We start from the raw sequence: 23,090 nt of genomic DNA on the forward strand, positions 1-23,090 counted from the left end.
ATTTTTTCTTAATTAATAATGGAGCAAACAATCCCTTTTTATCAATTGGTGATTTATTCTCTGATTATCTAATGACTTTTCATTGTACGGGGCCTAAGAAGAAAGTTGACATTTTGACCATCTAGAGCATGCAACACACCCCACATCACTTCCCTCTCTCTCTCCCCCTCCTATTCTCTCTCCCTCTCATCGTTGTGAAGTCTAAGCCATTTAATTTCTACACTACAATTTTGCTGAACTGCGAGCCTCCGCCATGAAAGAGTCAAAGAACGAAGTTCTCAATGGCTCCATTCAGCTCCTTTCTTCTCTTCTGGATGAGATTCCCACTGCTGTTAACTTTAAGGGTAAATGGTCTCTGATTAGAGCCAAACTTTTCGATCTCCATACTCAGCTCACAGATTTCTCCTTTGAGCTTCCTAATTACTCGTCCAATTCTTTGTCACTTGAGCTACTTCAGTCAGTTTCGCACACCCTTAACGATGCCGTTTCACTAGCCAAAGAATGCCAGTCCCCCCAACTTATCCCAAGGAAAGCTCAAAACTCAGAGCGACATTGATTCGGTCATCGCTAAGCTGGATCGCCATGAGATTATGTTCAGGAGTAGGGCTTTGTAAGACGGTGCCCTTTCCAGCTCGTCTAAAAGAGAGGCCATATGGTCTGAATCCAGGAACTTGATTACTCGTCTTAAATCGGTCTTGCTGAGTCCAAGAAGTCAGCGATGGACTCCTTGTTGGATTTACTGGGAGAGGATGATAAGAATGCTGGTTCCGGTGCTTATTTGCTTATTGGATTCCGTTATTCTGAGACAAAGGAGAAGACTATTACTGCTATCTCCAAAGTCTCCGTGGTGGATAGTAGCAAACATACTTTGATCGTTGAGGGTTTGTAGCTTTTAAATCAGTTGGTCCGAGTTCTCATTCAGGGAGTGGATTTGCCAAGCAGAAGTCCTGCATAACCCTCTCTTTGCTTGCTCTGTGTTTTGCTCTCTGATCTCGTCTGCTTCGTGTCATGAGTAAAGTTTTAATAGCATCTGTCCCTCTCCTCCAAATGGGACGCCCAGACGGTCAAAATGTTAACTTCCACATATTGAAAGCCAAATCATATTTCCTGAGCCCCACACAATGACAATCTACTAGATAATGGGAGAATTTTTGCTCTCTTGAGACATAGTTCAAAAAAAAAAAACTTTGTCACGCTTAAAAATATAAGGTGACCAACGCTGTTACAAACAAAAAATAGAAAACAAAATTTGACCTCAATCCATATCATCATCACTTGCTTCACCGCTTTCGATAGGCTGAATCAGTTGGTATGGCATAGAATGGCACATGGGCGCTGGTTGCCGAGTGGGGTTCTGATTTCAATGAGCCAAAGGCGTGTAAATTGACTGCCCGAAGGTGTCAAAGACCGTGTGATTTTACGCGGGAGCCGCACTAACGAAATTACAAGTATACCCATCAACTTTAAGGGGGAGTCGCCCTGGAAATTTGATAAAGAGAAGGGGCAGGATGGTACTATAATGTAAACTAGAGTTTTACATGCTTGACTTTGATGAATCAAGATATTAAAGATTATCCAAAATATATGACATTTTTATTATAATTTAAATATTAATAAAATTTAATTATATTTCTATTTTTAATTATAAATATTATAAGTTTTTTTTATCATTTTTTTCAACTGTAAATAATAAATTAAATGAAAAGTAATGTTTTTTTAATGAAATATTATGACATAAGAAAGGTCAACATCCTAATAAATCAATAAAGTTTTAACTATCATAAAAAATAAAAAAAATGTAATAAATATTAATAAAGTTATAAAACAAATTAAATTAATAAATATAATAGTAAAATAAATAAATTTAAAATTTATTAAAATTTTTATATTTTGAACTAAAATGAATTGAAAGAAAATATCTTATAATTTAGATAAGAAGTAATGTAAATTGAATATTAAATAAATATTAACTTCGCAAGACAGTGTTGGACGGGACGTGAGGAATCAGATTTCAAACTCTACTTATATATACACACCCTAACCCTTCATGTGCTGTGAGGTGGATAGGGGAGATCTTTTTTCTCCTTTAGTCAATTCATTAAATTCGTATTATAATTTTTATTTTTATCCTTTATTAAATGTTAATGAGATCAAATAGCTTATTAAAAAAATATAATTAATAAAATTAAAGTTAAAAATTTATTAAATTTAAGTCTGAGGTAACAAGTTTTAATATTTTATTTTTATCTTAATAAAATATATTAAAAATAATTTATAAATAAGGTTAAATGAATAATTAACAAGTGTTGGTTTTAACATAAATTATAACCGCTTAAATATAAGATCACGATAAGTTAATGTAAATAAAAAATATTTTAAAAAAAAACTATTCTCAATTAAAACTAACAACATTAGAATATGATTTAGTGGAATAGATACATTTAAAAAACTTCTTCTTCAATTTGCAAATGTTGTCTAAATAAAAATCCCCACTCTCTCTTCCTTTGTAATTTTCAACTGATGTAATTTCTTTTTTAATTTTTAATAAATTTAAATTATCTTGATAAATTATATTCTTAAAAAATAATTTTAAATAAATATTATATTTTTAAACTTTAATTTTTTTAATATTTTTAAATTTTAGTTTTTAAAATTTCATGATATTTACTTAACATATTTTTTTAAGAAAAATTATTTAAAAAAACTTTACCATAATATTTATTGTTGATAAGAACTTGAAATTTGAAAAAGGACTTGGATCCTGCTATGTCAATAAATGAAATGAGCAAAAACCCTAAATGCCCTTGATCAAATCCTTTCCCCTTTGGCTCCCCTTCATCTGTCCTGCTCCGCTCCCGTGCACATCGTTCAGCCACAGCTCCATGATTTTGAAGGCGATAATGGGTATATTCGATTTCGATGGCGGTGGTGACAAAGGAAAGTGAGGTGAGATTTGGTTTTAAAGACACTGGATGAAAGAGCGAAGACGGTTTAAATCGTAGGGAGTTTTCTATTTCTTGATGAATCCATCAAAATCACAAAGCTCCGCACCTCCTGGAACGTTTTCTTCTCGCCCTTTCTCTTCCTCTCAGGCGTTGCCTCACAAACAAACCATTTTGGTTTCATCGAACCCAAACTACTCTAGCTCCACCCCCCTTTCCGGTGCCTCATGGTCATGGATTCCCTCGATGCTCAATTCTTTCATTCCCTACACAGCAATTTTCACAGCATAACTTTTAATTAGGCGAGATCGGTTTTGTTCAATCTAACTTCGAATCTAGATTTGAATTCCCCCCGGCATCTATTTCCCTTCAATTTTTACTTTTTGATCCCGGGTTTCCATCCACATTAAGTTTCATCATTGGTAAGTGTTGATGAGATATGATTCTAGTTGATTGTAGAAGATTTTGATTATTTAGAATTTAATCATATAACTGTCCAAATTAGTAGGAGATTTATTTTTCAGTTGTTCTTCGATAATTCTCTCCCTGAATTCTTTCCATCTTATGCTGATTTGAGTAATAGTGCTGTTGCTACCAATCCATTAGGAATTATGTTTCTATTCTTCAAGTATACAGATTTGTTAATCTTCAAATAGACATTCAACCATTCCTTTCCAAGTTTAAGCAGGATTTTTCATCTCTAATCTCTTTCTTTCTTTTTGTGCCTATGTTGTAATTGCCTTAACATTTGCTATGAAATAAGGATGGCTTCCCTTGTCAAAAGCTTCGCTAGTCATTGGGATTCCCCTTGTTCATCGGTTTTGATGTGGTACTGATCTTCTGATCCTTTAATATAATCCTTCTATTAATACTTACAAAACATTAAGTAAGTAGATGTAGCATTCAAATTCAAGATATGACAGACTTGCATATTCATTTTTTTTCCCTAATGATCGCCAACTTGTTTAATTTTAAATCTTAGGGTGAGTTCCAGAATTACTACCTAATAGATGGACTATGGTTTAATTATTTTCTCATGTGCCCTGGACATGACTTGCAGGTGTGTGGTTAAATAGTTATTGGCTTTAATTACTCTAATGTGCTCTTTTTCTTTGTTTATCAAATGAACCGTGTTCTGGCTTGAAACTGTCACTTTTTGTTGCCTTGGGCAGTTCAACTAGTAGCTTGGGATAACAGGTGTATGTAATTTTGGGATAACTCTGGTTTGTGCAGTTGGAGAAGAATTCCATGGCCTTTGTTTTGTCCAATGCTTCTCTGGTTTGTACTGCCTTGTTTCCATGGCAGTTAATATTGACTAGTTACTCTTATTTGTTTGTACATTCATGGTAATTTCCATGTGACAAAGTCTTGGAGAAGATGGAAGCATTGTATATTTGTGAGAATCAGGAGGCAAGGATAAAGTGGGAGAAGAAGGTGACAATCCAGATGCAGAGAAGACGGAGGCTAAGATGAATAGATCATGAGTGTTGTTGGGATGTGATATTTGTAAATGTTTATGTATATGAAATTGTTTTCATTTATAAAGCATACATGATTATATGCATATGCATATTTCAGGATATAAAAATTCACTTTTTGTGACTCTTATTATATAAATTACGTGATATAATAAATGAATATTTGAATTCAATTTCTTGCTTCAAGTGTTATTTTGCTTATAAATGAATATTTGTTGGTGTTCAATTATTTTTCTTTATGCTTTGAGTTGGTGTGGTTAAGCTTTACACATAATAATAATGATCATTAATGTTTTTTTGAAAAATTTAAAATTTTTAGAATTTTTGTTTGCAATACATTTTTAAAATATTTATTAATATTTTCATGAAAAATGATATAAGTTTTAGAATACGAAAAAGCATATTCAAATATATCGTGTGCTTTCATGAATGATAAAAAAATTTAGAATATTTATTTACATTTTAATGAAAAACGGTGCTATATTCAAATATCAATTTCATATATCTTGAAATTTTAATTTTCAAATTCTATATTAATAATAAGGGATATTTGAGTATTCATCATGGATATTCAAATAGAAGGTGTATTATATGTAAAATTTTATGAAAAATTGCATCTAGATCCCATATAATAAAATTTAATATCAAGAGCTCCTATAAATTTATAAAATACTCTCAAATTTTGAATCATATATATTTAAAATTTAATTAAGAGTATTGATAATTAAATAAGAGTATTGATAATTAAATAACGGTTGTTTACAACCTTTTATTTTCAATATTCCTACCACTCCCTTCTCCCATTGGTTCTCATATTCAGTAATTCGTATTAAATTATTTGATCTTTCAACCCAACAAAATAAATGTCCTGTTCTTTAAGTGGCAAAAAAGCTTTGCATGTTGAAGCATATCTCTGCCGCAGCCTTGGCTTCAATTGAATATGTACATATATTCGTTGTGTGGGCGTGTATGCTTAATTGATATTGTCCTCACGAAAGTGACACTACCCTCTGGTTATGCTAGGCCCCCCATTCTTAATATTTCACAAATTTAAAATCGTTGATTAATTCCAAGTTTTCTTATACATGCACTTAATTGATTAAGGAAAGGATATTTTGCACTTTGCCTTATATGCACAGAACGTTTGAAAGAAAATTATACTTCATTAAAGATCAGTCGCATATTGTTCAAGAAAGGTTACATATTGTCAAGAGACTATTATCCTTTTTTCAAAAAGTTAGCTGAGTAAAGTGTGCAACGCACCCATTTACATAGTCAGAACTACAATGACTATTGTCATTAACCCAACTTAACTCAACTAAGCCACTAACCCTTACTAATAAGGATCAATTGTGGCTACCAATAATCAAATCAAGGTTCAGAGAACACTTTTTAAATAATGGAATCCTAAAAATTATATGAAAAAGATTAATAATAAAAAAAAACTTAAAAGCAGAGTCAGAAAGATATGTGAAAACATGATAAAAAGTTTAGCTTTGAAGGCAATTGGTTCAAGAATAAAACATCATTTTTGCATAATTGTGAACATTTGTTGTGGCTACAAACTCATTAGCAGCAACCAACGTTACAAATTCATCTATTGTGGCTTATTTGCAATTCGTCGTGGCATGTAATATAGAAACCACTTCGTTGTGGTCAAATGCCATGTTCGTCGTGGCCTACTACAAATTGCCTCATTCATTATAGCCAAGCATGTGTTCGCTATGATGAAAACCCCTTTATCAACACAAAATTATAGCATGTGAAAATTAAACTTCAAATGCATTGGAACTTCAATTAAGTTGATCCAAACATCCACATGTAGATAAGTAAGACATCTAGCAAATAGCACTAGTTATAATTCAATTTGGCACCCAACAAGGATCTTGGAATACTTAGCTCTAATCGAGTCTCAATCCAAAGACACCTACTAAGTGCTTCTCATCACAAGCCATTGACCCTACCATTCCACAAACATAAACTTCATATGCATAAAAATGCCATGATATTAATCTATATGCTAGAGTAATAACATTCAATCATATCACACATTTGTATGTTAGGCTCTCACAAAACATAAGGCCACCAAATCAAAATGCTCAAGTCAGTGATTAAAGCTTAGATACAAATGATCTATAGTTAACAATTTACAATTATCCTATGTTGGCAAATATAAACCTCATTACACAACATCAAATACTAAAGATAGTACACATAAGGTCTCAAGTGATTAGCCTTTGAGACTTTCCCTTTGCTCTTCGTCTTATCATCTCCTGAAAAAATATTAAGTTACAGGAGTGAGATTAAACAATCTTAATAATCAAGAAATCTAATCAAAGAATATTAAAGCATGATAGTTACAATCAAGTAAGCAAATTATATCACATAAAAAAAACCACACCTTAATCACAGTTAATCATAAAGCCAAATGCCATATGCTTAATGCATCCATCTTATATCTTATGACTGAAATCATGTACTATTAACTCATATAGGTCTAATTCGTGTGAGTTGACTACTCCTTCTCTCCAATTGTGAAGGTTCACCTGGTCAAAAGCTCCCACGTTCACTTTCACATCGTGCATTTCCTTACCCAAATTTAAGGGTGTCTTGAGTACTCAACCTATGTCGTCATCTCTAGAAATTGGTGATATCGAGCATCGTACTTGACTTATCCTAAACCTATAGATTATTGGCAATATTAATCACATTAAGTAATTAACTATGCCAACCATTGTGGACAAATATAATGGAGGTCATATCACATGGATTTTACTAATATAGCTCTCTACTATTCAAAATTGCATTAACTCAAAGTCAATGGATATCAACAACATACTAAAATAGTTCAACACATATCATCAATAATCTCCCATAATTCACAATTGCAAATATAATGAAATACTATAATTAAATTCTCAATTATCTCTACTCTTGGGATACCACCCCAAGAGTCTAATTTGGGCTTCCTGAGGGAGCTTCTTCGTAAAATTTCAAACACAATCAGTCTATAACAATGATCTAAAACAACATTAATGACTAATTTTTATTAAATAACCCTTAATCATAATGAAGGTCTAAACCCTTATTAAGCATGATTAAGTATCACTAAGCCCAAAACTCATTCTTATTAATTTATTTAACTTTCATAAAGCTTAATAACCACTATAAACTACCCCTATTAGCTTAAACCCAATTATTTATCCTTATGATTAACTCTAAACCTCTTATTAATGGCATTTAAAGCTACCATGGACTCCCTTTAAGTCATTAGAAGGGTTGTGGTTCAACATCAATTTTAGATATTAACTCCTTATCCCAAAAATTATAAAAAGCGCACTAATTAAGGAAGGAGAAGAAATTTAAGCCTTATCAAAAGATGTAGGGGCTCTATATCACTTTAAATATGTTTCCCTAATGAGACCCTAACAGTGCACCACCTCTCTTTCAAATCTCTGTCAAAATGCTTTATGTGTTTGTGTCTTTGAATAGCAGATCAAGCTTTAAAGTTTTGTTATGTCCATTATGGTGAACTACACCATTTACCGCGACGGAAGGTCTAAAATATGCAGCATTATTAAAGCCTTCTAATTTAGGCCCAATATTCCTTTAAACCTTATTCTAACTCTTTTAGGAGGTTCAATAGGCCCAAAAAGCTATTGAAACTCTAATATTAACTCATAATCAATTTGATTAACTAATTAAATCCTTTAGTTACAATCTAACACTAAAATTAAAATTTGAGATGTTATAAGGACTCTCCTAAAATTCTTTTGATATGGGACATAATAGCTCCCTCAGCTAATCCATGACGCTCATTGTATGAATGGCTCAGGCAAAACCTGGGCCCATTACTCTTTCCTAAAAAGTTAGCTCGATGGGGTATGTAGCGTACTCATTTATATGGTTAAGACCCTTTTAAAGTCCTTCCAATGTGGAATATAGCAATATGCTTCTAAAGGTATTTATAAGGAAAATCAATAAGGAATATTCGAATATACATAAATGATACTTGAATATAGGAAAGAAAATTTTATTTGTTGAAGATTAGTCGCATATCATTGAAGAAACGTTACATATGCTTCCAAAAGTATCTAACTGATAAGGGACATTCGAGTATGCACAAGTGAGAAAACATCTCACAAGTTGCTTGGCCAGATCGAGTATTACCAATCAATTCAAAATTAAATAAAGTAAAAATAAACAAAAAATATGAATAAATAAACAAAAAAAAACATAATAATTAATATATATATATATATATATATAATAGCAGGATGACATGGGATATCCTAAAAGGTATCTCGGGTCCTAACTGTCCTAGCCCCTTTTTTGTTTCATCTCACAACATTCTATCCTAATTTTTTTTAGATGAGTTTGATCGGGACAAGTACAGGCCAATTGGAATGAGTATAACTTTGAACATCCTTATGTCAGTGCACCCATTTATATGGCTATGACCCTTCCAAAGTTCTTCTGATATGGGATGTAACAATATGCTTTTAAAGGTATCCATGAGGGGAATTAATAAGGGATATTTGAATATACATAAGTACTATTTGAATATATGAAAGAAAATTTTATTTTGTTGAAGATCAATCACATATCATTGAAGAAATATTGCATATGCTTCCGAAAGTATCCATAAGGAAAATTGATAAGGGATATTCAAATATTCACAAGTGATATTCGAATACATGAAATAAAATTGTATTTTATTAGGATTAGTCACATATCATAGAAGAAATATTGCATATGCTTCGTTGAAGATGATTTGTATATTGTACAAAAACCATTGCATATGACATATTAACATCAAAGGATCTCATGCTTCAGGGCTTAATAAATGGTCATTGAAGGACCTTATTTGACATATCAACACCAAAGGAAGTTGAGTTACATATTGACATTTAATTATTGATAGCGAGGGGCTTGTGACATATTAATAGCGAAGGATCTTATGTAACATATTGACAATGAAGAACCTTGCTCAATTTTTGTTTTTTTTATCATTTAGGACATTGATGTCATTTAACCTTCATCAATTATTGACAGCAAAGGATCTCATTCCAAAACATTTCCTAATCCTTCTCAACAATCAAATTTGTAGTCATGTCTTTTTTAACAACTTCTCTATTTTTTTTAATCTAGGTGTTAAATAATTAGCTATCAATTTTTTTATTTATAATAGTCCCTTACTTCCTTCCTTTGTGCTGCAAAACAAAGAACTTATCATCCTAAATATGAGCAATTTCGCACGAGTTTCTGGGATTTTAGTGTTTTTTTTAGAAATGCTACATACAAATTTTCAAATTAGTTGTTTTACCATTTGGTTTCATTTATAAATTACTCTCAACATATTTTATTGAAATTAGAAAATTCTTGAAACTTATTCACCAGGTCTAAAAATTTAATAAAATTTTAATTTCACCTCTTTTCACAAAGGAATGAGCGAGAATTAAAACTTGAGATAATTTTAAATAACATGCACCAACATTTAATTGGGGTAAAGGCAAAGACTTGCAATGAAAAAACAACGATACGCTTCACAATTATGGTAGAAAAATTCATCTTCCTATATCTTAAAAATAGAACTAGAGGTAGCATGTCCTTTAAAATAGATGCTTTTAATTAAGAACAGATAGGAAGATTTCTTCAATCTTTAACATTTTTAATGAGACAATCATCAGCTTTCCTTAGTCTTGGGGAGAAGTTGAAAGTATCGAAGAAAATATATATGAAATAATTAGTAGTTGTTATATTTAAGACTTAATTAGAGGAATATTTCACTGGAAAAAAAGACTTGTTTTTTGACTTGAAATAATACACAGGTCGTCGTAAGAGGTGTGGCCTAGTAACGTAAGTGATTGGAGTTGATTGCTTGAGAGCAAACTATGCGGCATCATGCATTTTGATTGAGTGAAGGAATACGTTAGGTTTAGATGGAGATGGATTTGACCCATTCTGCTCTCCTCAATTATAAGCGAAGATACCCCTATTCAAATGTAATATTTTAAAAATAAAAGAAAAAATATAATAAAATTTAAATAATCCTCTCTGTGAAATGAAATCACAGAATGTGACTCTTCCTGAAATGCACGAAGACTTTAAAATTAATGAAAGAACTTATATTATAGGATTTGTGTTCAGTTTTACACTTATACTTATTTTTTTAGTATTGAACATCCTATACTTTTATGTGGATTAATTTTTTTTCCCTAAAGTACTTTTTCAAGGTCCAAAAATACCTTTTTGTTAGGAGACCATTAAATTTTTTGTTTTATGCTGATGTGGCCATTAAAGTAAATGGTCTAAAAATACCCTTTTGTTTTCTGCCTTTTGTTTTACATATAGTGACATGTAAGATTTAAACCATTTACTTTCAAGCTAAATTTGTCCCATAACTTTTTTTGCAGGAGTGCTGGGTATCTAAGCCTTATTTGGTATAAAGCATTGAATTTTATAGGAATGAGAGTGGGATTGGAACTGAAAATAAGTTTTACAATTATATTTGGTATATGGGATAAAAAAAGTAGCAAAAACTAGCTAAAAGACTCAACAATCCTCATCTTCCTCCTTCTTAACTTCAACCTGCCAGATCTCTCGCTTTATCTTCCTTCTCCTGTAAAATATTCAAATCTATCTCTTGCTTTATATATTCAAATTTCTCTCTCTCACATCCACACATTTCTTGTTCCACTCTTTCTTTCCACACATTTCATTGATTACTTTCTTCTGGTGCTCTTTCCATAAGTAGCCAAGCATCAACAATGGCCAACAAGCAATCCTCTTACCACTTAGGGGGCATTCTTATTGAAACCATTGAGGAGGGTACCCATTTTCTCATCCCTTGTGTGCAAAAGCCTTACATTTTTTACATTCACATTCACACTCCAAATTTAGGTGAAAGCCTCATGCTTGCAACTCCATGTTTCCAGATTTGCTCAACTAAACTTCCCTTGCGTCGCCTTTCTTCTTCTTCTTCTTAGTTTTAACAGCACCATTGTGCCGTGGGGAGCACGATGGAGGAGGATGGCAAAGGGTAAAAGGGGAGATGTGAGAGGCAAGGGGCAAAGGGCAGAGGGAGAGATGAGAGGGATGGAGGGCATTTTTGTCAAAAAAAATCAATCCCAAGATTGATTTTTCAATTTGAGGGAGTGGGTAGTATTGGGTAATCTTACCTAGATGGGATTTGAGTTTGGGATTAAAATCTTTATTTCTTCATACTAAACATAAAACTTGAAATTAATCAGTGCTAATGTCGATTTCACACCCTCATTTTTTTGTTCCAAACATGGCCTTAAAAGTCTTTTTTTAGAAGTATTAGGTGCCTTAAATTTTATTAAAATAAAATTTAATAAATATTGTCAAAATATTAAATATTTTCATATTTAATAATTTAAATATTATTATTTATAAATATTCATTTAAAAATTATAAATTACTTTTTAAAATATTAACAACTCAAATTAGAATTTTATAAATTTATAGATGACTTTTTATTTTTATACATTGATCTTTGATCTTTTCTCTGAGATAATACCCAAATTGTTACACCTTTTTCATGTGTTAGAACTTACTTATATTTTTAATATTAATTAAATTTTTTAAATTTTTAGGTCATTTACTGTAATTTTTTTGGTCGAATAACGTTTTTCCTCTAAAATGTTATACTAAATTTAATACCCTTTGTATGTTATAGTTAAGAGTAAAATAAAAAACATGAAAAATTAAGACTAACAATATATAAAAAAATATTTATTTAAAATATATCGCTTATTTTATTAATATTATACAAAAAAGTTACTTAACAAGAGAAAAATAGGGAGAGGAGAAAAAAATCTCTTTATTAATTTGGAGGTTCATTTCCTTCATTTTTAATGTAAGACTTAAAAATATAAAAATTATTAAAATATTAAATTGGGTGGTGTAATGTTTTAACCAATAATATTTAAATTATTAAATATTTTAATAATATTTATTAAAATTTATTTTAGTAAGACTTCAGGGTATCTAACGCTCTTAGAAAAAGACTTTAAGGTGGTCAATGCTTCTAAAAAAAAGAATTTATGAGCAAATTAGCATTAAAGAATATGATTAAATTCTTACTTGTCACTGTGTGTGAGTTCCAGACATGTGTCATGTCAACAAAAAACAAAAAATTTAATGATTGACTAATAAAAGAGTTTTTTACTTTTTTTTGCTTTTTAAAAAAATAACTTAAGAATAAAGTTGCCCCACCTAAAAGTACATAGTACTAACGCTCCTAAAAAATAAGTATAAAAATAAAATTGAACATTAATCCTATATAATAATTTTACCCTTCAAGATAATATACACAACATAAATTTTCATGCTTTTCACACAGTGGATACTCGCATCACGCAAGAAGATCTCTTCTCTATTTCTAGTTTTTTTGGTTGGATGAGTTTTAATATTTTGAATTTATGTCTTTTTATTGTCCATTTAAGTTCTCTTTTAATATTTATAATATTATGCCTTATATATATATATATATATATAACTAAAGCTTTTCCAGTTTCAAACCTTAACTGTCCATGGAGCGCGTCAATGAAAATAATTTGTTTAGCATACATGAGAGGAAATTAAGAAAAAAATTACTTTCATTAAAAAATTCACGTCACCTAGCGTAAAAAACAAAATTCACGTCACCAAAACCGTCGACTGCAATGAAATTTTTCATATCTTTATTATAGATATGGTCTAATAAAAAATGAATTATTTCATAATTGTCATAACAAACAACGAAGTATACTTAGGTCTTGTTTAGTACATAGGCTTCAATTTAGATAAATTGAGATTGAAATTGATATTAGTAGTAGTGGTGGGAATTAGGTTTTAAAATTATGTTTGGTATCAAATAATATTTGTGGAGACCTTAACTCTGATTACTCTCCTTCACATTCTCTCAAAGAGCGACCACTGTGATGCAAAGAGGCCTCCGCCCAAGTTCTCTAACCACACTTCACGCTATTGCCTCTACTCATAAACAAGTTCATCTTCATTGCATTTGGCACATCAACCCCCCCTTCATCAATGTGTGTCCTTTGCTGAACTTAGTTGATGCTTAATAACTTCCTCCCAAACACTGTTGCACCAATTTGAAGCTGTGAGGGAGGGACATAGAGGTCGGACCTATAAGAGAAAGAGACGAAAGTAGTTGCTTGAAGCTTTGAGATCTAGTGATTACAATTGTGAGATCTATTGGGCAGTGTTTACAAGATTGGATAAGGAGAAGGCAACAAAGTTTGTGAGATCTAGATGTCAGTGGTTGCAAGATTGGAGAAGGAGTAGAAGGCAACAGAGATAAAGGTGGAGATGAGATGGAAGTAGTTGGAAAAGTAGAACAAAAGGCATACATTTGTTCAAAATGGAGGGTATTTTGGTCTAAGCAAAGTCAATCCCAAACTTAGATTTTCAATACCATCTCAATGGTGGGTTTCATTAATCCCACCTACATGAGTTTCACCAAACTCAAAGGTTGAAGATTGTATCAAACATTATATTTGTAGGTTTTTCTAATACAAATCCTAGTCTCAACTTCCCAATGCTTCCAACATTAAATATTGGTAAGGAAAAAAATATATTATTAAAATATGTATATTTAATATGAGTAAAATTAAAAATTTATTGAATTTTTGGACAAAGTTAATGAGCTATATTTCCTTCAATCATATTCACAAGTTATCTTCTATAAAGAATTCATATTCACTTTTACTAGTCAATTTGCATAAAAAGTTGATTGATAATTATTTTCTTTCAATTTTGTCCTTCCATAATTTTTGATAATTATTTCTTTTTCTAAACAATATCAATCATTTAACTATTTTTTATTAGTTTCAGTGAAATAATTAAAATTTAAAAATAACTTATAAATAGAATTAGATGGGATATTTTTTTATTTCACTAAAACATGTTAAAAATATTTATAAATAAAATAAAAAGACTATATTTTAGGAATTAAAATAAGAATTTTTAATTTTATTCAAGCCAAAAAAACAGTGTGTTTTTTTTTTTCAGTCTAAATTTATTTTCAGGCTTAAGTAAACCACGATGCCTTTCTCAGTTTCTCTTTTAACGTGCGACAGAAACACAGCGGCGAAAGGAATCTTCCACTCTCTCGTGGCTGATGATTTTGTGAAGAGCCACAAAGGAAGCACTTAATTGATGCCATCAGAAAAGGGAAAAATGAAGTCCAACAACTTTCCACTGCTTCTACAATCACAAATTTATTCCTCCATATTGTTTAATTTATATATTTTTAATTGACTTGATTTTATTTCAATCATATCAAAAATATATCTCATCTTAATTTAAAAATAATCGAAACAAAATACAAGATTGCTTTTGGCATGTTATATCTCAAAAATTATATATATATATATATATATTTTTTATTTTAAAAAATATACATTAAATATATTAAATATATTAATATAATTTATGCTTATATTAATTATAATTTCAATAATTTTTTTTTTATTTAAAACTAAAAATTTTATACTACTAATTTTAATGATATAAAATAAGTAGTATATGTTAATATCCTTCTATACAATATATGAATTATATTAATATAATTTATTTTTATATCTATTTATTTAATAATTTTTATTTATATCCTATTTCTTACCTTATTTTAAAAGAGTCACTAGATTAATAAATTTTAATTAAAAAAATGCCTTGATGCTGTGCCGAGTTTATCTATTGTTATTGCTCTTTTAGTCTATAGACCACTTATAATTATTATCATAATGTGTTATATCTCATGCATACTTGACTTTAAGTTGTACATTTATAGTTGTGATTTATATAATTTAATAATTATTGTGATTTATATAGTCATGTTATTTTAATTTTAAACTTAATAAGTTATGTGATTTAAAATTTTAATTAATGAATATTATTATCTAGACTTTTTTTTCACATTATCCGCTTTGCCGAGACGACAGGAAGTTTAAATCTTGTCTTAATTCTTAATGAGATGAAACGACTTTTAGAACAAGACAGAACATGAGATAAAAATTTAATTTTAACAATTTTTTTAAATGAAACATGAGACGGGAGTGTCCTAATCCCATTCTATAAAAACTATACCATATGCACTATTTGTAACACACCAAAATTTTTTTTTTAAATAATTTAACTCAACCATAGTTTGGTTACAGCCACCCAACACATTTTTATATCAATAATTTCGATATAAAATATTTTATAATTGGCTTCAACTCACACACTATAACATTTCAGATAAATTTTTACCTCCCACATGCCATTAGGCTAAATCACATTTGTCCATCCTTATACTCCCAACAAGTAAACTAAATCACATTTGTCCATCCTTATACTCCCAACAAGTAAAATAAGCAATTTAATCAATTTTCAACACAAGCCAGTTATTTGACCTTATAATCATGCCATTTTAACCAATCCAAAGTAAACCAAATATTAAAATTACAGTCATCCAAATTGTACCAAAAATAGAAATAGTTTGAAAGGCATGATTACATTTATATATTCATATAATTGACAATAAACATAAAAAAGTCCTAATATTGGCAATATAACACATTATAAATCATAAATTAAATACCCAAAAGAGACAGTGAATCTATACCACTAAGCCTCTGGGACTCCTCTACGTGTCACTCGTGGCTCTTCTCCTGAAAATTGTTAACCACATAATGAGACTCAAAAGTCCCAGTAACCAAAGCCAATTTATGATAGTGTATACAAACAGTTAAGTGTGTGCTTACTAAGTGAGAATTAAAAATAATATAATTCCAACAAATATAAGAAATATTATAATAAACACAAACAACCATCCTTATATCCCTCCATTAACCTCGAGCCGTAGCCCTCACTCGGTGCTAAATTACCCGGCCAAAGGTAGATTAGCCCGAGCCCTTACAAGCCACCTATTGAGCTACAATAGGGGCGTACCACGTGGCACATAAATACAACAATAATAGCAAGTCTCCCAACACCTCCCACAATAATTAAACAAATTCATAATAATATTGCACAATTATACAATATTACAAAATTCATAATTTTCTCAATAATCACCCAATTAACAAGAAGTAACACTAATCATAAATTAAAAGCATGGTTACCTTGTGGCTTTTTCAATAAATTATTCCTTAAAATTTCTCTCTCTCCACAATCTTCACCAGTAATACAATCTACAAATAACATATTATTTATAAATATTAGTTTCAATTTTTGAAACTAATAAAATAATTCTAATAATAGAATTAAAAATATAACATAATTCCTAATCTCAATCTTAATACAAATCTATAGTTAATACTATTAAGTAAAATTTTTAACTCCTCTTTTAATTATCAATAAACATTAATAATCTAAAAATCAAATTTTAAAAATTTCTATTATCAAATTTTTTTTTATTTTATAAATTCGTACCTAAAATACCCAAAAATTAAAAATTGAGTCTCTAGCTTAGAATCATAATCCTATAACCATAATAATTCATTTCTCATCCCAAATAATCATCTAAACCTCAATAAATCAACATATATTTTCAGATCTAGTTTAGAATTTGATCCATAAGCCACAGATTCAAAGATCATCAATAAATTTATACTCTAGAACATTTATTATACTACTGACAACCTCAAAAATCATATTTATTCAACATAAATTCATCCCTCTTCCAGATCTTAAATTTTCTACCACTACAAACTCAGAAACTAAATAAGAAGGATGACTAAGAAAAATTTTTAGAACACTTACTTAGTCTTGAAAAGCTTAAAATCACACCCTAAATATCCTATTAAAAACTCTTACCTTAAAAATTTAGATATTTCGCACCGGCACTCGCTTCTCTCCGCCTCAGCTCGCGCAGAGAATGAATGAGGAAATGAAGGAAGGTGAGTTTTATAAAAATTCAGTGGGTCCCACATATTTTTTTTTATTATTATTTCTTCTTCTCTCTCTTCCCCCCCTTTTTTTTTATTATTATTTTATACTTACTATTCATGCGGCGCCGAAAGCAAATTCGTTTTCTCTTCTTCTTCCTTTTTTTTTTTGGCATACCCTTTTCCCTTTTTTTTATTATAATAATAATTTAATAATTAATTTTTTTAATTAATTTTTTTAATAAATTTATTTATTTATTTTTTTAATTTTTTTTAAATTTAGAATTATATCCTAAATTAGATTTAATAATCATTTTCTACTAATTTTCTTACCTCTAATATTATTTTTTTTTTTAAAAAAAAATTTCTATTAACCTAAATTAACTATTAAAATTTAAATTGGGATGTTATACTATTGCTTCTTTTTTTTGAATAAAAGGCCACGGGTAAACCGTGCTATGTGATATGATGTGTCATATTAGCGTACATGAAATTTATACAACCAAGAGGCGGAGTATCGAAAATATGAACTCTAGGGCTTTCGACAGGAGCTTGGTGAGCCAACCAATCCGCACATTTATTTACTTCTCTAAAAACGTGATCAAAAGTGACCATCCAGTTTTTCATAACAAGATCTCTGATTTTGTTGATAGTAGCACAAGGGGGTGATTCATAGAGAATTCATTGCGCATAAGTGCGAGCGCTTTCTGTAAAGTCAGAGTAGACATTAACTTTATCAAATTTTTTCACCCAGCGAATGTTAAGTCCTTCCAAGATGTCCATAAGCTTTGCCACCGTACTTGTGTGGTAATCAAGGTATTTGGAGAAGCCTTTAATCCAATTTTTTTTCCATTTCGGATTAAGCTGCCATAAGAAGTTGCACTTAATTATTGGTGGAGCCATCTATGTCAAGTCCGATTCATCCGTCTTCAGGAGATAACCACTTAACTTTGAATCTATCACTCTATTGAATTAAGAAGTTAATTTTTAATTGGAGGAGTTGATCACTAAGAATGTCCTGAATGCTAATGATATGCATTATTGCTTTTGTGCCTCCTTTAATTCTGTTTGGTGTCCACTTGTTAGTGTTGATTTTTCAACGGTGGCAAAGGCAAATGTCAAAAAAATAATAAATAATAAATAAATTATTTATTGTTATTATTTAAATATTTTTAAAAATAAGATCCCAAATTTTTATTAATAATTAGATGTAAAAATATGTATAGGAAGGGAACAGGGAGAGGATTCAAATCTCACCGTGTCCTTCACCATCCATTACCAAGTGTTTTGTTGTATTGGAACTTTCTGTCTTCTCCTGTCTCCGTTCTCTTTCTCTAAACCTGGTCGGAATCCTAACGAGTTCATCTACTCTGAGTAGTCAAGACTGTGGGGTTCTGTTTACCTTTTCAACTATTGGAAGATTACGGGTAAGGGAAAAGGCTCCAAGTTCGCTTCCTTCTGGGCCAAAAAAAAAAAAAAAGTGCGCTTCTTTCTTAAATTCTCAGAAAACATGTTTGATTCAACTTATTCCTCACGGAAATAAAAATCTCTGGGTCTTTGTCATCCTCGATTTTGATCGCTCAGGCGTGTCTGATCATTGCTTTATTCGAATGGCGTCTTGGCAACGTGTTTTAGTTTAAAGAGGTTTCGGTGGGAATTCAGTAGTCAACGGTGTTATCTGGCTCTAGACATGTGCGTCCACGCTTTATGAGTCAGATCCTTGCTGATTTATGCTATAATCATCGAAATCGAACTCAGCTTTTAGGATTTGCGACCCATTTTTTTCTCGGCATGCTGACACGTTAGGAATAGGATAGCAGGGGTTGCAAAAATGTTTTATTTGGATTCTTAGTTCTTACGAGGAAAGACAAAGCGTTGCCGTGTTTCCTTTTTCAGCCTACTCTAAACCGGTTGGTTCCCGGAAAATCTCCAATGGAAGAGGCACTCTAGCGGTCTTGCTTCCGGCCGGTTCTTCCCTCTCTTCTCCGACTGATATTAGGTTGATTTCTTGATTTGTCTGATCTGATGATCTACCTCACTTTGCTGATCCGGTTGATCCTTTTTGTTTGGCCAACATCTGGTTTACTGATCTGATGTTTATGGGCTTCTGCTTGCCGATGATTATGATTCTTGCCATTCATTTTCTGATCGATTAAGGGTGTTTGAGGGATTTCACCTTATCATTTATTTTTAGTTTTTTTTTTAAATTGATTCGTCTATCTCATATTCTATAGCATATCAAACGTCCTTGTTAGCTTTTTAACTTTCCGTTTCTTTCATATTTCCCCCATAAAAATACATCCTCTCTACCGGCTATAATTCGATTTCCTGTGGAAGCCTTCTAGTTTTCAGTGGATTCTCGTTATGGCCAAAAAAAAAATGAGGGGGAGGGGGACTAGTTATTGGATTATTACGTGATGAACAAGTAAAAAGTACGAACCCGCATGCCGTCTTCTAGTATTTATTTATTACAGTATTTCGTGACGGTGGATCGAGGAATATATATATATATATATACATGGATGTGGTTCCCAATTTAGATAACCAGTTCAGTTTATGCCTCCTTAACTCAGAATGACACATCATTTTATGCAGGTATCTGGAAACCTGACGCTTGAAATTTTAAGCTTAATTATCAGAGATAGATGGGGTCTGAGTGTCCTCCAGCAACTGTAACTGTTCATGTTACAGGCTTCAAGAAATTCCATGGGGTTTCAGAGAATCCGACTGAGTCAATTGTCAATAACTTGACGGAGTATATGAAGAAGAAGGGCTTACCTAAAGGTTTAGTCATTGGGAGCTGTAGCATTCTGGAGACTGCTGGTCAAGGAGCCCTTGTTACCCTATACCAGACTTTGCAATCTTCCATTAGCCCCAAGGACTCTGAATCTTCCAATTCCCGTAAAATTATATGGGTGAGTTGCCCTTATGATTGCAAAAGCATGATGATTTCTTCGTTATTGTGGTTCTCAATCAAAGATTCTTATTGGACTTTTAAGCTCTGGTTTCTTCCCCGTAAAAATGCTTAGCATATAACTGAACTAAAACCAAAACTATAGAGGACATTTTGATTTAGAGCCTGCTTGTTCTAAGTCTGGACTAGAGATTGTAGTTGTGAAAGATTGAGGATCTCAAGGTTACGGCCTAAAAAAGGGTCCGGCAAGGGAATTGTGGAAACTTAATCTTTCAAATTCTGTTCCTTCAAGCTATTCTGTCAGCACTAGATTATGATGCCCTATGGAGTGATTTCTTCATTGTCTAGTTTCTTAATATTTAAAGCTTGCAGACTTGGGCCTCAATTAAAAGACTCTATAGCTGTATGAGTTAAAAGTTTTAGCTTACAACAAACGGAAAACTGAAAATGGACTTTACAATTTAGTGCTCATGTTATATGCTGCATAGTATAAGTTTGAGCTAAAAAGGGAATCGTGTACTTAGTTCACTGAGATGTTTCCTTTTGTTGAATTCATCGATATTGAATCAGTAGTAATTTCAACAATTTTCTTTTAATTCCCTCAACTTACTTTTGGATTGTTAATTACATTTATAGCTGCATTTTGGGGTTAACAGTGGAGCAACAAGGTTTGCTATAGAGCACCAAGCTGTCAATGAGGCTACTTTCCGTTGCCCGGATGAAATGGGATGGAAGCCCCAGGTTAGATAGTAATTGCACAATCATGTTTAATTTATCCTATCAAGCCGTTAGAGCTAATAATTTCTATCTTAATATGCACACATTCACTAAATTTTCATGTGTTGCAGAAAGTCCCAATTGTTCCTTCGGATGGCGGAATCATGCGAACGCGGGAGGTACATTATGTACTTATTTTAAGCTTGAAGCCTAATGTGTAAACCTATTGTAGCATAACGTTCATTAGTTCAGCTCATATTGGTTGATAGCAAATAGTCTGAGTTGTTCATTTGGTTTTTGATGGCCGGCGGACCGGCAACTTTAATCCATGGTCACATAAAGGACGTTGTTTCAGCTGTTCTGCCGCATAGTACATTCATTAAGTGGTCTATGATTTACTATGTTCACATTATTGTGCAGACATCTCTTCCTGTAGAGGAAATCACGAAGGAATTGACAAAGAAGGGTTATGATGTGATGACATCTGATGATGCTGGCAGGTTCGTATGCAATTACGTGTACTATCACTCTCTTCGTTTTGCAGAGCAAAGCGGGATAAAATCCCTGTTTGTGCATGTGCCTCTGTTCTTGACAATAGATGAGGACACCCAAATGCAGTTCGTTGCTTCCTTGTTAGAGGCACTTGCTTCTGTAAGTTAGTCTCGTCGCTGGAAGGCTTATGAATGTTCAGGAATGTAACTTGACTGAAATGCCACAATAATGTAAAAAAGGAATTGTTGTATTTGAATGGAAATGTTAATGAAATGTGCATATGTGGCACTCAGGCATTTGCCTTGGCGTCAGCAAACTGTCCAAGACAAAGTTGACATCTTCCTTGTGTGACAATGTGTTGATGCTCATTTTCTATAAACCTGCTCCGATTCAGATTTCTGAATGTGACATGCTTGATACTTCTGAATGAATTGATTCCGCGTGAAGTGAAGAGTGAAACAGAAAATTAAGAGAATTGATTAGATGCTGAAGCTATTTTAAAGGCCTCATCGATGCATTCATAGCTCAGTTTTATCCGTCATTTTACTATCTGCTGCTTACTCTCCTGTTTCGAAATGATTCCTTGAAAACTTTTTTCTAAAATAGGTCGAGAACATGAACTTGATGACTGGTAACACTTTTGCAGATGTGCAAAATGGAGAATATAAACATTACCGTAAGGAGCTTGTTTTCATCAAGTAACACATGACTTCAGATTAACAACTTCAATCTTGAAATTAACAATTCTGGGTCATACGATGAGGCTTCAATACATTATTATATGGAGTTATTTTTTTAATTGATGTTTTTTTTTAATCTAATTTCTTCACTTACGGATGTATGATTTTCATCTAATCAAGGTCCATGTCCATTCTTGATGTGGGCAGTTCTTGTAGGCTCATCAATGTCGATCCGTGAGTCCATTACGGGCCTAATTAAACTAATCAAATAATATATCAGTGAGCAGCTTTTCATGGGGATGTTACTGTGCATTTTTGGCATAAATGCAGATATTGACATTGATCCCTGCGAAAAAGACGCGATGCATTTTTGGCATAAATGCAGATATTGACATTGATCCCTCGAAAAAGACGCGATTTGCCCCTGGGGCTGGTCAGGCTAAAATTCTAGAAGTTCCTCGCACTCGCCGCCTTTCCAGCATCGCCTAAGACTCTTACAAAGTGATTAGATTTTCAACTTGGATATCAAGCGTGCTTTTGATTCATTTTCTCAGCCGCCCCCCCTATTTTGCCCCAGTTCATCCCCACTATCTCAGTATCTATCGTCTTTATACAAATTACATTATGGGAGGCCAGGTGTGACACCAAGCCATTCAAGTTAATTCATGCCCATCGCCATCAAGTTCAATCTCGGGAAGCCCATTCAGTATCTTTTTTTTAGGAAAAATTATGTATAGATCCGGTGAAATAAATTTATTTATAAATAAATATCATGAAATTAAAAAATCATAATGACTTGAGTATAATTTACAATTAGGATGTAAAAAAAAAAAATTATTTCTCAGCTGTTCTTACTCCTAAGTTGTAATACATTATCAATATAACTATTAAATATGTAAAGTTATAAGTGTAAACATTTAAAGTGATAGTTATAAATTATTAATGAAATAATTATAAATTACTTA

The 23,090-nt window shown here is 31.6% G+C and overlaps 1 protein-coding gene, 1 long non-coding RNA gene and 1 pseudogene across 6 annotated transcripts; all 3 read left to right on the top strand.

Annotated features, from left to right (window-relative positions):
* The first annotated feature begins 216 nt into the window (after positions 1 to 216).
* On the top strand, positions 217 to 990 carry LOC129299941 (uncharacterized; annotated as a pseudogene).
* A 1,792-nt stretch (positions 991 to 2,782) lies between these two features.
* LOC129299942 (uncharacterized) lies at positions 2,783 to 4,593 on the top strand. Of its 2 annotated transcripts, none has more exons than XR_008590665.1 (2): positions 2,783 to 3,364; positions 3,706 to 4,593. It is a non-coding gene; the product is annotated as an uncharacterized LOC129299942 (long non-coding RNA). The 2 variants fall into 2 exon arrangements; XR_008590666.1 differs by having other exon boundaries at positions 2,783 to 2,946.
* Positions 4,594 to 18,568: 13,975 nt separating this feature from the next.
* Positions 18,569 to 21,848, top strand: LOC129299940 (uncharacterized). 4 transcript variants are annotated; one of them, XM_054938444.1, is made up of 5 exons: positions 18,569 to 18,802; positions 19,918 to 20,237; positions 20,873 to 20,977; positions 21,085 to 21,132; positions 21,374 to 21,848. In XM_054938444.1, the coding sequence occupies exons 2-5, from the start codon at positions 19,968 to 19,970 to the stop codon at positions 21,611 to 21,613; spliced, it is 663 nt and encodes a 220-aa protein (XP_054794419.1). In that variant the 5' UTR covers positions 18,569 to 18,802; positions 19,918 to 19,967; the 3' UTR covers positions 21,614 to 21,848. The 4 variants fall into 4 exon arrangements, with proteins under 4 accessions (XP_054794419.1, XP_054794416.1, XP_054794418.1 ...); XM_054938441.1 differs by having other exon boundaries at positions 18,570 to 18,749; XM_054938443.1 differs by lacking the exon at positions 18,569 to 18,802 and adding an exon at positions 18,850 to 19,014.
* Positions 21,849 to 23,090: the final 1,242 nt, after the last annotated feature.

Source organism: Prosopis cineraria, unplaced genomic scaffold (genome assembly GCF_029017545.1).
Source record: "Prosopis cineraria cultivar Desert tree isolate PC_DT_omini unplaced genomic scaffold, ASM2901754v1 PC1360, whole genome shotgun sequence".
NCBI lineage: Eukaryota > Viridiplantae > Streptophyta > Magnoliopsida > Fabales > Fabaceae > Prosopis > Prosopis cineraria.

Excerpts from the sequence above, each read along its gene's own strand:
- LOC129299940 (XM_054938444.1), top strand. The coding sequence starts at position 19,968 with ATGGGGTCTGAGTGTCCTCCAGCAACTGTAACTGTTCATGTTACAGGC. Across the intron at positions 20,238-20,872 it reads ATTCCCGTAAAATTATATGG|CTGCATTTTGGGGTTAACAG; the intron begins GTGAGTTGCCCT and ends TTACATTTATAG. Across the intron at positions 21,133-21,373 it reads GAATCATGCGAACGCGGGAG|ACATCTCTTCCTGTAGAGGA; the intron begins GTACATTATGTA and ends ATTATTGTGCAG.